This window comes from Budorcas taxicolor, chromosome 5, assembly GCF_023091745.1.
Source record: "Budorcas taxicolor isolate Tak-1 chromosome 5, Takin1.1, whole genome shotgun sequence".
Lineage (NCBI taxonomy): Eukaryota > Metazoa > Chordata > Mammalia > Artiodactyla > Bovidae > Budorcas > Budorcas taxicolor.
The window spans coordinates 159379711-159395510 of record NC_068914.1 but is presented as its reverse complement, the minus strand read 5'-3'; the positions used below and the strand labels follow the sequence as shown (position 1 = coordinate 159395510).

General features: G+C 36.0%; 1 protein-coding gene across 1 annotated transcript in view; it reads left to right on the top strand.

Annotated features, from left to right (window-relative positions):
• The window catches only part of SMC1B (structural maintenance of chromosomes 1B), an 83338-nt gene that overhangs the window by 13372 nt on the left and 54166 nt on the right, over nt 1-15800 (top strand). Inside the window, exons 5-11 of the mRNA XM_052639831.1 lie at nt 1006-1244; nt 2811-3069; nt 4049-4189; nt 8696-8778; nt 9343-9550; nt 12400-12585; nt 13854-14033. Coding sequence (XP_052495791.1) covers nt 1006-1244; nt 2811-3069; nt 4049-4189; nt 8696-8778; nt 9343-9550; nt 12400-12585; nt 13854-14033 — 1296 coding nt within the window. The remainder of the gene's footprint in view (nt 1-1005; nt 1245-2810; nt 3070-4048; nt 4190-8695; nt 8779-9342; nt 9551-12399; nt 12586-13853; nt 14034-15800) is intronic.

Genomic DNA, 15800 nt, shown 5'->3' with positions numbered 1-15800 from the left:
CACAGCACATAGAAGAGGGCTTGGCACACAATAGCCAGTTAATAAATATTTGAAAAAATAAATGAAAGGTAGACGTGTCCCTTATTAGTGATATTTTTCTGTTTCTTCAGATTTTTATAAGTGTGTGTGTGTGTTCTTGGTTTTGTCAGTGGAAAGGGATGGTGGTGTAAGTGCAAGTCAAACTATAGTGTTTGTAATATACTGGAAAAGCTTATAGAGAGTAGAATTGCAGAGCTTTAAACATTGTAAGGACAGTTAGAATAGTCCAACTTCATGATTATTTTTAACGACATCCTGGCAGATTGCTGTTTACCTGTTACTTGGAATATTTCATTGATTAAGAGCTTTCTTAAGGTAGAACAGTCCTTTTTTCTTTACTAATGGTACAAATACTCAGGAAATTCTCCCAATCTCACATATAATTTAGAACTTTAACAGTCCTATTAGTTCTATTCATAGGAAAAATTACATTCTATAGAAGAAATTTTACCTGGAATCTTTGAATTGAAAATGGCTAGAAACTTTGAAAGTTATATTACTTCCATTAGTTTACAAATGGGGAAGCTGGTGTTAGACTTGCTTGCCAAACTTCTGAGGTCAAGACAGAAGTGGGACAGGACTCAGTTAGTGGGTGCCCCAGATAGTTCTTTTGGAGAAGGAAATGGCAATCCACTCCAGTATTCTTGCCTGGAAAATCCCATGGACAGAGGAGCCTGGTGGGCTATAGTCCATGGGGTCATAAAGAGTCGGACATGACTAAGTGACTAACAAATGGTTCTTACCACCATACCATTGTGTGCATGAATATAAAATCCTTTACTGGTTTATTATAGAAGTATATGCAGAAGCCTTATCCAAATAATGGTACTTTGGGCAAGAATGTCATTTGTTAATGACATAAATGAAAATTCATTAGAGATCATTTATTAGTACTCTAGTCGAGTTTATGAAAGGTCAATGTAAAATATACTGTTTCTTAACTGTTGTTGAATTTCACTGTTGTAGGCAGACCGTTACCAGAATCTCCTTGAAGAACTGAAAATTAACAAGATACAACTGCAGCTTTTCCGACTGTATCACAATGAGAAAAAAATTAATTTTTTGTACACTGAGTTAGAGCGTGTGAATAAGAATTTGAGTGTCACAAAAGAGTCTCTTTCTCATCATGAAAACATAGTTAAAGCCAAGAAAAAGGAACATGGAATGCTGAGCAGACAACTGCAACAAACAGAAAAAGAATTAAAGTGAGTTTTCAAAATCATTATTAACAGTTGGATTTTATTTAGATTGATAGAAATATTAAGTGATGCTTTGAAAATTGATTTTTAAAATAGATTTTTTACTTTGGAATACTTTTAGATATACAAAAAATTATAAAGATAGTATAGAGAGTTCCCATATTCCCCACACTAAATTTCTCTCACTTACAGCAGGGGGAGGAGGGGGCTACAGAGGATGAGATGGTTGGATGGCATCACTGACTCAATGGAAATGAGTTTGAGCAAACTCCCGGAGGTAGTGAAGGACAGGGAAGCCTGGCGTGCTGCAGTCCATGAGGTCGCAAAGAGTCAGACACGACTTAGCGACTGAGCAACAAATAACATCTTACGTTATTAGTATGCTACACTTGTCAGAATTAGTTAGCCCATATTTATTCATTATTATTAGCTAAATTCCATACTTGATTCATTTTTTAATGTTTTACTTAATGTTCTTTTTCTGACCCAGTATACCATATTGTATTTAGTCATCGTGTCTTCTTAAGGTCCTCTTGGTTGTGACAGTTTCAGACTTAAACCTTGTTATTGGTATCCTTTACAGTTTTAAGAAGCATTGGTCAAGCTTTTTGTAGACTGAATCTCAATTAGTATTTCTCTGTTACTTTTCTCATAATTAGACAAGTTTATGGGTTTTGGGGAAGAAGACCACAGAGGTAAAATGCCATTATTATCATAGTATATCAGGAATGTCAACATATCATATACGGGGAATTCCCTGGTGGTCCGGTGGGGTTCAAACTCTGGTTGGGGAATTAAAATCCCACAAACCACATGGTGTGGCCAGTAAATAAATAGACTCTACCATATATTTAAAAAATATATGTGTTGTATTATTAGATCATCTATCTAATATAGTATCAGCCTGCCATCATTATTGATGGTTTTTGGGGGGCTTTTTGGCTGTGCCACATAGCATGTGAAATCTTAATTCCCTGACCAGGGATTGAACCTGTCCCTACTGCAGTGGGAGCATGGAGTCTTCACCACTGGACTGTGAGGGAAGATCCCACATGATACCCATTTGCTTAATTGTTCAATTCCAGTAATCACGTGTGGCAGTATCAGAATTATTAAACCATGTCCTTGCGGGAAGCAAATTTATCAACTAGAGTACAAGGCTTGTGTATAATTATTTTTGCTTTTAATTTTATGGACTCTGCTCATTTCCAGCAGAGTACTACAGTTAGGTTCTTTTGTCACTTTCTATATTTTATCTGGGATCCCTCACCTTCTAAGTGAATTTTTTAAAAATTTGTACATTAAAGTTCACTCTTGGAGCTGTAGATTTCTGTAGGTTTTGACAAATGCATGATGTCATATGTCCATCACTGCAGTATCATACAGAGTGGTTTATCACTCTTTAAAAATTCCCCAATGCTTCACCTATTTGAAGCATGGCAACCACTGATCTGCTTATAGTCTCTGAAAGTCATTATTTAGCATTTCTTTTTAAATGTATAATTTGATCAGAAGAGCCTCTTGCCTTTATGTAAGATTTTCCTTTAAAGCAAAGTTTATTTTTCTTTTTAGATCTCTTGAAGCGCTGTTAAATCAGAAGAGACCTCAATACATTAAAGCTAAAGAAAACACTTCTCACCACCTCAAAAAATTAGATATGGCTAAAAAATCAATAAAGGACAGTGAAAAACAATGTTCTAAACAGGAAGATGACATAAAAGCCTTAGAGACAGAGCTCGCTGATTTAGATGGTGCATGGAGAAGTTTTGAAAAGCAGATTGAGGAAGAAATGTTACATAAAGGGCGAGACATTGAACTAGAAGCTGGTCAGGTGAAAAAGTTGGCATATGGGAAATCATTTGTTTCTATTGTTTCAGCTTCTCCTTTTGATTAGAATTTAAAGGATGACTTTTTCTGATTATTATAAGAGATTGCCACAGAATTTAAATTCTAGAGATTTTGATTTTTCAGTCTATATGGAGAATCTAAATTTAATCTTTACACTAGGCTATTTTTCCTTTATAAAAGTAGGTGACATCATAACATTTGTGAGTTAACTAAAGTCATAGAAAATACTTCAGCAAGATTACATGGTTCATTTTATGGAATTATATTCATATGTTTTTAAGGTAATTAACATTCATGAGGAAAAAATAATTACCTTTAAAACATAATTATATTCATATGTTCTTAAGGTAATTATTTTTTCCTCATGAATATTTTAAAAACTAACAGTCAGATTATATATGGCTTTGAAGAGACATGATCACTTAATTGACAGGAGGGAAATTGGTTAAGATTGTTTAAAATGTTAAGTGATTAATGAATATCCAATTTAGTATATAAGATATGTCAATAATATATATCCAGAAATTTATAATCCAGAGTTTTCAAACATTCTTTCAACTAAATTTCTATTGTTTATCTCTTTCATTAATTTTATGATAACTTTATTTCACAATATATATGCTAAAATAATTGTGACTGTATAGATAGAAAAATACATAATTTTCTCTGAACTCCTCTTACTTCTGGACCATTAATGAGTTTTAATGCGCTTTCTCTTACAGAATTTCTTACAGAGACCTTATAGAGTTGGTTTTGAATACCTTGTTGATGTATCTAAGCAGTTTTAAATAAGATGTTCATTTTGTGTTCATGCTATCTTAGCTGGAGAAGATGGCTAATTATGGTATAATTCATATAAAACATTTTTGATAAGTTTATCTGCTAGTAAGGAATATCATAGAAAGAATTTCCTCTCACACTTCTTTAAATGAATTATCAATATTTAAATACTCTTTATACAGCTGGTTCAATATAAAGAACTTAAGGAACAGGTAAGAAAAAAAGTGGCTATAATGACCCAACAGTTGGAAAAGCTGCAGTGGGAACAGAGGTCTGATGAAGAAAGATGGGCATTTGAAAAGAGGAGACATGGGGAAGTTCAGGTACCTCGGTTTGTGCAATAAATGATTTAGAATTATTTTTCATGAAATTTTATTCCCTTTTTATATTTGTTTTTCAGTATATAAATGGTTTTACATCAGATACAGGAATTAATTAAATTTTCTGGATTACCTGTTAGACTGCCTAGCACTATTGAGGTGCTCTTTCATAGTCTAAGATATAGACAGTGGAAGGACTCCCCTGGTGGTCCAGTGGTTAAGACTCTGTCTTCCAAGGCAGGGGATGCAGGTTCAATCCCTGGTTGAGGAACTAAGATCCCACACGCCATGAGGCAACTAAGCCCATGCACCAAATTTAAGAGAGAAGCCCATGTGCCTCAGCAAAGACTGAGAACAGCCAAATAAGTAAAATAAAAGTGTAAAGAAACTGATAAAAATAACATATAAAAATAGTGTCTTCCTTCATATAGTCAGTAAGCATTTTATGCATACTTGTATAATGATAGGCAGAAAGCAAAGAGGAACTAAAGAGCTTCTTGACAGGTGAAAGAGGAGAATGAAAAAGCTGGCTTAAAACTCAACATTCAAAAAACTAAGGTCATAGCATCCAGTCCCATCACTTCATGGCAAATAGAAGGGGAAAAGTGGAAACCGTGGCAGGTTTTATTTTCTTGGGCTCCAAAATCACTGCAGATGGTGACTGCAACCTTGAAATTAAAAGATGCTTACTCCTTGGAAGAAAAGCTATGACACACCTAGACAGTGTATTAAAAAGCAGAGACATCACTTTACTAGCAAAGGTCCATATAGTCAAAGCTATGGTTTTTCCAGTAGTCATGTACAGATGTGAAATTTGGAACATAAAGAAGGCTGAGTTCCAAAGAATTGATGCTTTTGAACTGTGGTGCTGGAGAAGACTCTCGAGAGTTCCTTGGACAGCGAAGAGATCAAACCAGCCAATCCTAAAGGAAATCAACCCTAAATATTCATTGGAAGGACTGATACTGAAGCTCCAATACTTTGGCTACCTGATGTGAAGACCTGTCTCATTGGAAAAAATCCTGATGCTGGAAAAGACTGAGGGGAGGGGAGGAGTAGAAGGTGGCGACAAAACATAAGATGGTCGGGTGGCGTCACCGACTCGATGGACAGGAGTTTGAGCAAACTCTGGGAGATAGTGAAGGACAAGGAAGCCTGGTGTGCTGCAGTCCATGGGGTCCCAAAGAGTCAGACATAACTTAGTGATGGAACAACAACATAATGATAGGCACAGGCAGATGCTATTGTCTGTTCTTAGATGTAGGTTAGTTCATTGAGGTTAGCAGGAGGATAGCTAAAGGAAAAAAGAAAAATAGCATAAGTGAAAGGTCATTTGCACACATTAAGGACACAGCCCAGGAGGAGCTTAATAGTTTACATGAGAGGTAACCATCAAGAGAGCATTCTACTATTCTGCCTTAGAGTAAGAGAGACTTGGCTTCCATCCAGTCTTGTCCTGTCACTGACTGTGTTGGTATAGCTAAATCATTTCACTTTTTTGAACTTTGATTTCTTCATTTGTACAGTGTCTTTTTTTTGTCTTTTTTATGGTTGAGTAGTATTCCATTGTATATATAATATACCACATCTTCTTTATCCATTCATCTGTCGATGGACATTTAGGTTACATCCATATCTTGACTATTGTAAATAATACTGCAGTGAACATGGGAGTGCATATCTTTTCTAATTACTTTTTTTCTTTTCTTCACAAAAATATCTAGGATTGGTATTTCTGGATCACATGATAGTTCTATTTTTATTTTGTGAGGAATCTCCGTACTGTTTTCCATAGTAGCTGCACCAATTTACGTTCCCACCGATAGTGCATGGAACTTCACTTTTCTCCATATCCTTGCCAATACTTTTCTTGATAACAGCCATTCTGACAGGGGTGAGATGATATCTCATTGTGATTTTGACTTGTATTTCTCTGATAATGTTGAGCATCTTTTCATGCACCTGCTATCTGTATGTCTTCTTTGGAAAAACGTCTATTCAGATAACCTGCCCATTTTTAAATTGCTTCTTGTTTTTATGTTGAGTTGTATGAGTTCTTCGTACATTTTGGATGTTAACCGCTTAGGGCATATATTGTTTGCAAACCTCTTCCATTCAGAGCTGCTGCTGCTGCTAAGTCGCTTCAGTCATGTCCAACTCTGTGCGACCCCATAGACGGCAGCCCACCAGGCTCCCCTGCCCTTGGGATTCTCCAGGCAAGAATACTGGAGTGGGTTGCCATTTCCTTCTCCCTCAGGTTAAATCACTACAAGCTTCCCTCTTAGGACTACTTTTGCTGCATTCCATAGGTTTTGGATCATTGTATTTTGTCTCTAGGTGTTTTTAAAAATTTCTTCTTTGATTTCTTCAGTGATCCATTGGTTGTTTAATAATAATTGTTTAGTCTTCACATATTTGTTTTCTGGCAGTTTTTTCCTTCTGTTTGATTTCTAGTCTCGGTTGTGGTGAGAAAACATGCTTGATATGGTTTTAGTTTTCTTAAATTTATTGCGACTTGCTTTGTGGCAACTCCTGGTTCTAGATCACTTAGTAAAGGAGTAAGACATTATTTATTGACTATGCCAAAGCCTTTGACTGTGTGGATCACAAAAAACAGTGGAAAATTCTGAAAGAGATAGGAATACCAGACCACCTGACCTGCCTCTTGAGAAACCTGTATGCAAGTCAGGAAGCAACAGTTAGAACTGGACATGGAACAACAGACTGGTTCCAAATAGGAAAAGGAGTATGTCAAGGCTGTATACACCCTGTTTATTTAACTTCTATGCAGAATACATCATGAGAAATGCTGGGCTGGAGGAAACACAAGCTGGAATCCAGATTGCCGGGAGAAATATCAATAACCTCAGATATGCAGATGACACCACCCTTATGGCAGAAAGTAAAGAAGAACTAAAAAGCCGCTTGAGGAAAGTGAAAGAGGAGAGTGAAAAAGTTGGCTTAAAGCTCAACATTCAGAAAACGAAGATCATGGCATCCAGTCCCATCACTTCATGGCAAATAGATGGGGAAACAGTGGAAACAGTGGCTGACTATTTTTTGGGGCTCCAAAATCACTGCAGATGGTGACTGCAGCCATGAAATTGAAAGATGCTTACTCCTTGGAATGAGCAACCTAGACAGCTTATTAAAAAGCAGAGACATTACTTTGTCCACAAAGGTCTGTCTAGTCAAGGCTATGGTTTTTCCTGTGGTCATGTATGGATGTGAGAGTTGGACTGTAAAGAAAGCTGAGCGCTGAAGAATTGATGCTTTTGAACTGTGGTGTTGGAGAAGACTCTTGAGAGTCCCTTGGACTGCAGGGAGATCCAACCAGTCCATCCTAAAGAAGATCAGTCCTGGTGTTCATTGGTAGGACTGATGGTAAAGCTGAAACTCCCAATACTTTGGCCACCTGATGCGAAGTGTTCACTCGTTTGAAAAGACCCTGATACTGGGAAGGATTGAGGGCAGGAGGAGAGGGGGACAACAAAGGATGAGATGGTTGGATGGCATCACAGACTCAATGGACATGGGTTTGGGTGGACTCCAGGAGTTGGTGATGGACAGGGAGGCCTGGTGTGCTGCGTTTCATGGGGTCATAAAGAGTCGGACACAACTGAGCAACTGAACTGAAAACAAACTAATGTTGCTGTAATGCACAGAATGAATTAGACAGGGAAAAGGTTAAGGGTAAACAAATTAGAGACTACCACAATCCTTGGACTTAGTGATAAAGTGAATGGAGCAAGACTTGTGAAGTCCTCCTTCCACAAGCCTGTAGTTGCCTATTAGATTCCTATACAGTTACAGTATTGAGCCACTCTAGTGGAATTACTTGTCTGTTTCTCCCACCAAACCTTAGTCCTTGAGAGCAGAGACTCTGTCTTGTTGATTATAGTATCTGTAGTTTCTAGCACATGGTAGGCTGTGAATAAATATTTATTGAATGAGTTAGTTTGAGAGAGAGAGAGGACTGTATATAAATATTTGAAAATAATCCCCTTGGGGTTTAAAGTTACCAGTAAACTTGCTGAAGATAGATATCTAGTAAATGATGGAGCCAAGATTTGAACCTTGATTCCTGAAACCTCAAAACTTTTTACCATACTGCCTTTTCAAAATAAAAATTTGCTCTCCTGAGAATTTTCATATGGTTATCTATATATTTCAAATTTAGAATAACATGCAATTATAGGCTTCCCCAGTGGCTCAGCAATAAAGCATCTGCCTGCAGGGCAGGAGCTGCAGGAGAACGCGAGTTCAATCTCTGGGTCGGAAAGATCCCCTGGAAGAGGGCATGGCAGCCCACTTCTGTATTCCTGCCTAGAGAATCCTATGGACAGAGGACCCTGGTTGGCTAAGGTCCATAGGGTCACAAAAGAATTGGACGTGACTGAAGTGACTTAGAATGCACAGACGAATGCTATTACAAGTTCTAGGCATCTAGTGAAAAACTATTTGTTTGGAGTTGCTATAATTGATTTCAGATTTCATTTCCTATTTTAGGAAAATATAAAACACATAAAGGAACAAATAGAAGATCATAAAAAGCGAATGGAGAAGTTGGAGGAGTATACAAAAACATGCATGTAGGTATAGTAAAAAAAATTGCTTGCAGCTTTCTTGTATCTCTGGGGTCTTGTATATTTGTGGTGAATGCTTCCCCTGTATCATAATGTTCTCTCCCACTGTTTTTTTATTTCATTGTAGATAATTAAAAATTATAATTAACCAGTTAAGGTTGAGATTTTGAAAATATAAATGTTTAACAGTGGTGAAACTTAAAACTCTCCTTTGGTATTGATATTTTATAATAAAAGTATGTCATGAAAACTATCAGCACCTAAGTATTCTATCACTAAGAATTTCTTTTTAATTGACATTTACTTACTGTTAAGCTCATGATGATTGCTCTGGTTATAGTGAGTGATCTATTCTTTTTTCTCAGAATCCAGAAATATGTATCTTTTGACTCAAGAAAGAATAATTTAAGTATCTTTTGCTCATGTTTGGTGTTAGGTTTATTATATTGTATTTTTCACCATTTGAAATAGATAGAGCTCTATCCCATTCCCCTGTGATGCCAGGCTAGAGTGTATTGCAATTCCTAAATTTTGGGTTTTCTTTTTGCTATTATTGTTATTGTCATACAGGAATTGCTTGAAAGAAAAAAAAGAGCAAGAGGAAAACTTAGTAAATGAAATAGAAAAAACAAAATTAAGAATGTCTGAAGTTAATGAAGAATTGAATCTTATTAGAAGTGAATTGCAGAATGCTGGACTTGATACCCATGAAGGAAAACGTCAGCAAAAGAGAGCAGAGATTCTGGAACACCTTAAGAGACTTTACCCAGATTCAGTGGTAATTGAAATAAAAAGGCTAAGCTTTCTTATTTGTGATTAAAAATTTGAAATTATTAGGAAGTATTATTTCAGAAACCTATAAATTTTCTGTTTTATTATTTATATTTAAGGCATAATAGTAACTGGGGTAAAATGTGTATAATCCCCAGTAATGTCTATAGGTAAGTAATTATCGGGGAGAAACGTTGATATGAACACATTACCCAGAGAGTCCAGATATCCCCAAAGGATATGGGTATATGAAATAGTCTGTTGCCCTGTAGACACATAGCCTTAAACCTCATTTTCTTCATGATTTCAGTTTTTTTTTTTTTTAAGTACTTTCTTCAGTGGACATTGTTGGCATACTTTTGAACAGTGAATTTTTATTCTCTAAATCTGACTGTCCATCCAGTATTACTAGTTTGTTTCATTAGCCCCAGTGCAGCAATATCTAACCTGTTATGTGAGGTATCCACTTCATAGTTTGATATTGGGGTCTGTCATCTCACTCTCTTGTCACTAACACCAGTGGACACTGTGTGCTCCTTGTTTCATGACAGCCTTTTTTTCCCAGCATTTGACACTGTTAACCACTTGCACTTTTTGAAACACTTGTTTTTTGGTCTCCTTGATACCACACTCTCTTGGTTTTCCTATTTTTCTCTTCACCCATCTTCATTTCGTTTTAGCATCTTTTTTTGCCTCTCTGATTCTTAAGTGTTAGTCTTTGTTTCTAGATAATGATAGAAGAATAAGGGTGGGTCACAGAATTCTTCCCCCAATACCAAGGAAAATCAGAAAAACTAGTTCAGCAACCAAAAGAGGAAAGGGGCTCATACATCATGCTCTGCTAACCTTCAGAAAATAGTAATAGTCCAGGATTTCTTTTTAAAGATTAAAATACAGCATTGCTGATTCTTAATTCTGCAGAAGGCAAACTGGTAAATTGATTAATTTCTGAGAATTCTCAGTATCCCTTAATCTAGCAAGAAGCAAACTTTGTTTGTTTCATTCTGAGTAGAAAACTAACACTCAAATAGAATCAGAGAATATGGACCTCTGCTTCTCTTAGATGAAAGTGAAGGCGCTAGAGCTCTTCATTAAATTGAGAAGCCAATTCAAAGCCCTCTCCCCCAAAATGGGATTTGTTCTCTTTCCCCCAAGAAGAAAAACCTTAGTATGGGATATTAATTGAAGAAAAAACAAAACTCAGTTATTCAAGTAAAATACATGCATAGCTTTAGCACAGCTCTCATTTACCCTAGCTTTTCAAACCCATGGGCATCCCTGGTAGCTCAGCTGGTAAAGAATCTTCCTGCAAAGCAGGAGACCCCGATTCAATTCCTGGGTGGGGAAGATCCCCTGGAGGAGGGTATGGTAACCCACTCCAGTTCAAGTCCTTGGGTGATGGGCAATCAGAAAATCCTTAGAATACAGAACAGAAAATGCTTGGTCCGTCATTTGTTGCTCAGAGGAGATAACCATCTCAGTTTTAGGTGAGACAATCAAAAAAAGTTATCCATCACAGAAAATAAAAGATTTACACAGAGCTGCCCACATTAAATATAGGAAAGGTGAAGAGAAGCTGTATGGTAGTATAGGTACATGTATTAAAAGAAAAAAAAAAGAATAAAAGGCATTTAGAAGTCAAAGAACCTTGTGGGAAAAAGTTACAGAACAAAATTCCCCATAAGTTTTTTGTGCTGTAGACAATAAGAGCTTGAATTCACAAAATCAAGTTCAAATATCTGAATAAAATAAACAACTAGCACTAAGAAAACAAGACCAAACATTACTGAACTAATCAATTGCAAATAGCAAGAAACGGGTTACATAGCTGAAAATCAAATTACTGACCTAGAAGTCAGATTTTAGTTAATCATACCTGAATTGAGAAGAAAAAACAAAAGATAATAAATATTAAAGACAATGATGATCTATCATAAAGAAATTGGTATTTCTGATGTAGAACTTAGCAAATGAGTCTAAAGACGTAAAATTGAATCCACAAGACGTTCTAGGGAGCGTTGATACAGGACGGCTGGCATTCTGATGTTTTCTAGGCTTTTTGAACTTCAGTCTGATTCTTGACCAGTCCTCAGATCCTCAAAAACACTTCTCTGTGGGAAACCATCTCTGGCTTCTTAGGTCAACCTGGTCCCTGTTACACATTCTCAGAGCACTCTGTGCTTAGTCACAGTGTCTCTTTTAACTCTACTTTGTACATGCGTATAATTATTGGTTATTTATTTTCTTCCCCTACTAATCTGAAAGCTCTGTGAGGTTAGAGAGGATCTGTTTTGTTCAGGCATGTTTACCCAGTGCCTGGCTCAGTACCTGCATGCAGTAATGCCTCACAGATTCTTATTTAAAAAGTAAAGTCATGAATGAATACTATTTAATTACTAGGTTTGTAAAATATTTTAATCCCTTGGTATTACTAGTCTCTCCTTATTAGTCTTTTGTTAAATGAAATATGACACACCTAACATATTTCATGTGCTGTGTTGTACTTAGTTGCTCAGTCGTGTCTGACTCTTTGTGACCCCATGGACTGTAGCCCACCAGGTTCCTCTGTCCATGGCGATTCTCCAGGCAAGAATACTGGAGTGGGTTGCCGTGCCCTCTAGGGAATCTTCCCAACCCAGGGATCGAAACCAGATCTCCCACATTGCAGGCAGATTCTTTACTGTCTGAGCCACTAGAAATTTATTTCCGTTTTCCATTCGAGACTGTTAAATTATGATGTTTATAATTTTGTAAAATTAGTTTTGGTCTGTGCTGCTTTGTTACATTAAAAAAATGATGAATTATATGTTTTTCATTAATGTGTTTGTTTTTCTCTCCTTTTTGAAACCTGCGAAGTTTGGAAGACTTCTTGACCTGTGTCATCCTATTCATAAGAAATACCAGCTGGCTGTTACTAAACTTTTTGGTCGGTACATGGTTGCCATTGTTGTAGCCTCTGAAAAGGTAGCAAAAGATTGTATTCGATTTCTGAAGGAGGAAAGAGCTGAACCTGAGACGTTCCTTGCACTAGATTACCTTGATGTAAGAAATTTTAAATCCTTAGTTTTTAATAGTGATAAAATACTGTCTTTTAAAGTATGTCTTTATTGCCTGAGACTGTGGTAGTAATTTACAAAGTCATTGATTGGATGCCAGTTAGTCATTCAAATGGCTGGTGTTAATATATTGACAGGCAAAGAATAATATCTGGAGAAGGTGATGGCACCCCACTCCAATACCCTTGCCTGGAAACTCCCATGGGCGGAGGAGCCTGGTAGGCTGCAGTCCATGGGGTCGCGAAGAGTTGGACACGACTGAGCGACTTCACTTTCACTTTTCACTTTCATGCGCTGGAGAAGGAAATGGCAACCCACTCCAGTGTTCTTGCCTAGAGGATCCTAGGGATGGTGGAGCCTGGTGGGCTGCCGTCTGTGGGGTCGCACAGAGTCAGACATGACTGAAGCCACTTAGCAGCAGCGGCAGCTGTCTTTCTTGCCTTCATATCATTTCTCCCTAGTTTTACCATAATTTATCTTAATGATTTTGAGCACATTGCTCTAGCAGTGCACCCCTAGCCAGCAGTTTATTTTCTCCTGTAGCATAGTATGTTGGAGAAGGATGAAACGTATGTTCTGTCAGTGGAATGCTAACCCGAAGTTTCAGTTGTAAATGTGTGGTCCAGTAAATATGTGTCAGCTATTGGTGGAGCAAGCTAAATTTTGAGGTTTGAGATATGTATTGAAAGGTCTTAAGAGTATCTAAACTTTACATAGTATTTATATGTGCACACATATTTTGGTTATATATAGCGTTTTTATTTATGAAAATGAAATTATACTTGCTGGTTTTCAGTAACACATTGCAAATATCTTTTGATCTCTTTATCAACCCAACTTAAGTCATGTCAAAGGGGATCTACAAGCTTTCCTGATATTTAAGCCTAAAATGGTTTTCTGAGTTCCATACTATTGTGCCATTCTTTTGAAAGTATACAAGTAGGTATTTTCTCCCACTAGATTTTATGATTTTGAGAGCAGGGAGAGTTTCTCTGTCATTGCTTAATCCCAACTAGTTAGTGATAAAATTTAATCTGGAAATTATATCTTCTGGCATTTGATGAAGTATATTTTTTAAAAATATTAAATAAAGCCAGTGGTATTGTTCATCAGATTCTCATCTAATTTTTATTGTGTATAAGTGCATACTACAAATCACTTACTGTTATATATGTTCTTTGAAAAAGAATGTCCTGAATATTTGGTTTATATTTTAATATACCTAATATATCAAGTATTTTTTAAACCTTTTAGATTAAACCAATCAATGAAAGATTAAGGGAGATTAAAGGCTGTAAAATGATGATTGATGTCATAAAGACTCAGTTTCCTCAGCTGAAGAAAGTAATTCAGTTTGTGTGTGGAAATGGCCTTGTCTGTGAGACTCTGGAAGAAGCAAGGCATATTGCCTTTGCTGGACCTGAAAGACGGAAAGTAAGAGATTTAAATTGCAGTTTTGGATAATTTAAAGCAGTATTTGTAAGACTAACATATTACATATACAAATATTTATATATGCTTTCATATGTTCTCCTATGTGAGGAAGATTAACAGAACCTAAGATATTCATGGCTGCAGTAGTTTTTGTAATGTTAAGTATTCAAAAAATTAATTTCTCTAATATTTCCCCAAATCAGAAATCATATTTTGAAAGTTAGATTTGTTGTAGTGATATCCTAAAGCTGTTAATTTTTAACTATATATACAATAAATGTTCCTGTTGGATCTCAGATTTTCCCTGTATATATATTTATATTTATATATATATATATATTTAGCAGCATATATATATATATATATATAAATATATAAAATACATACATTTCTGAATACCAGGAAAGAATTTGGGTGCTTAGTTTACATTCTCGGTTATTCTATAGTTTAATAAAGATACTAACTGTCCTTTTATACATTCAAGGTTTTAACACATTTGAAGTTATATAGAAATAGCACAATTGAAATGAGGTTACTAAATATTAGTCTCTCAAATAATTTAGGTTTTAAAAATATTATTTCCTCTCAGTTGAAATAGAGTTTGTATTAAGCAGTGTAAAATTATTCAAATTATCTGATATAGTCTTTTTTTAAAAACTACTTTGTGATAACATAGTACCTAAGGGCATTAACTATGGAGTAAGACCAGTTCCCTGATAGCTGGTAAAGAACCTGATAGCTGGTAAAGATACCCTGATAGTTAGTAAAGAATCTGCCTGCAATGCAGGAAACCCCAGTCTATTCCTGGGTCGGGAAGATCCACTGGAAAAGGGATAGGTTACCCACTCCAGTATTCTTAGGCTTCCCTTGTGGCTCAGCTGGTGAAGAATCGACCTGCAGTGTGGGAGACCAGGGTTTGATCCCTGGGCTGGGAAGATCCACAGGAGAAGGAAAAGGATACCCACTCCAGTATTCTGGCCTAGAGAATTCCATGGACTGTATAGTCCACGGGGTTGCAAAGAGTCAGACATGACTGAGCAACTTGCAAAAGGAAAAAAAGACCAGTGATACTACTTAGTAATTAATTATATAAATTTAGGCAAGTTTCTAAACCGTTTAGTTTGTTCATCTAAAGTGGCAGAAATAATGGTACTTATTTCATAGAGTTATAGGATTAAATAAGTAATAACATGCAAAATGCTTTTATAGTGCCCAGGAAATAGCTCTCAAAAAAGTGATAGTCGTTTTGTATTTGCTAGTCAGTTTACACACATTGATGTGAAATGTCCAGAATCGCAAATTAACACAAAGCAGGCTATTCTTATGAAAGATAGGAATTTCCCATATTAAATATATTGACTTGTCTTATATGATTAACTTCTCATACACTTTAGTAGTTGTAGCTATAATAATCTTAATGTGATCTCTGTCACTGATTTCTCCATATTAAATTTAAGCAGGTGTAATAAGTGAGCTACTTAAATATCTTCCTTATTTGCTACCTCATTAACTATGCTAAAGTTGATTTTTGTATATTTGTAAAATTGATTTTTGAAGATTTGTGTGATGAATTTAAAGAAGTCACATGAAGATAAGACTGTGTTTAACTTTTCCTTCATTCACCGAATATTGATGGTTTGTATCTTGTTCATAGTAATATGCCTTCCTCCTTTAGGCTATATTTTTTTCTTTTTGTTATTTCAAAATTTTAATCATCTTTATAAATCATATTTTTATCTTGAAGTATGTTCCAGGGACTCGTCTTCC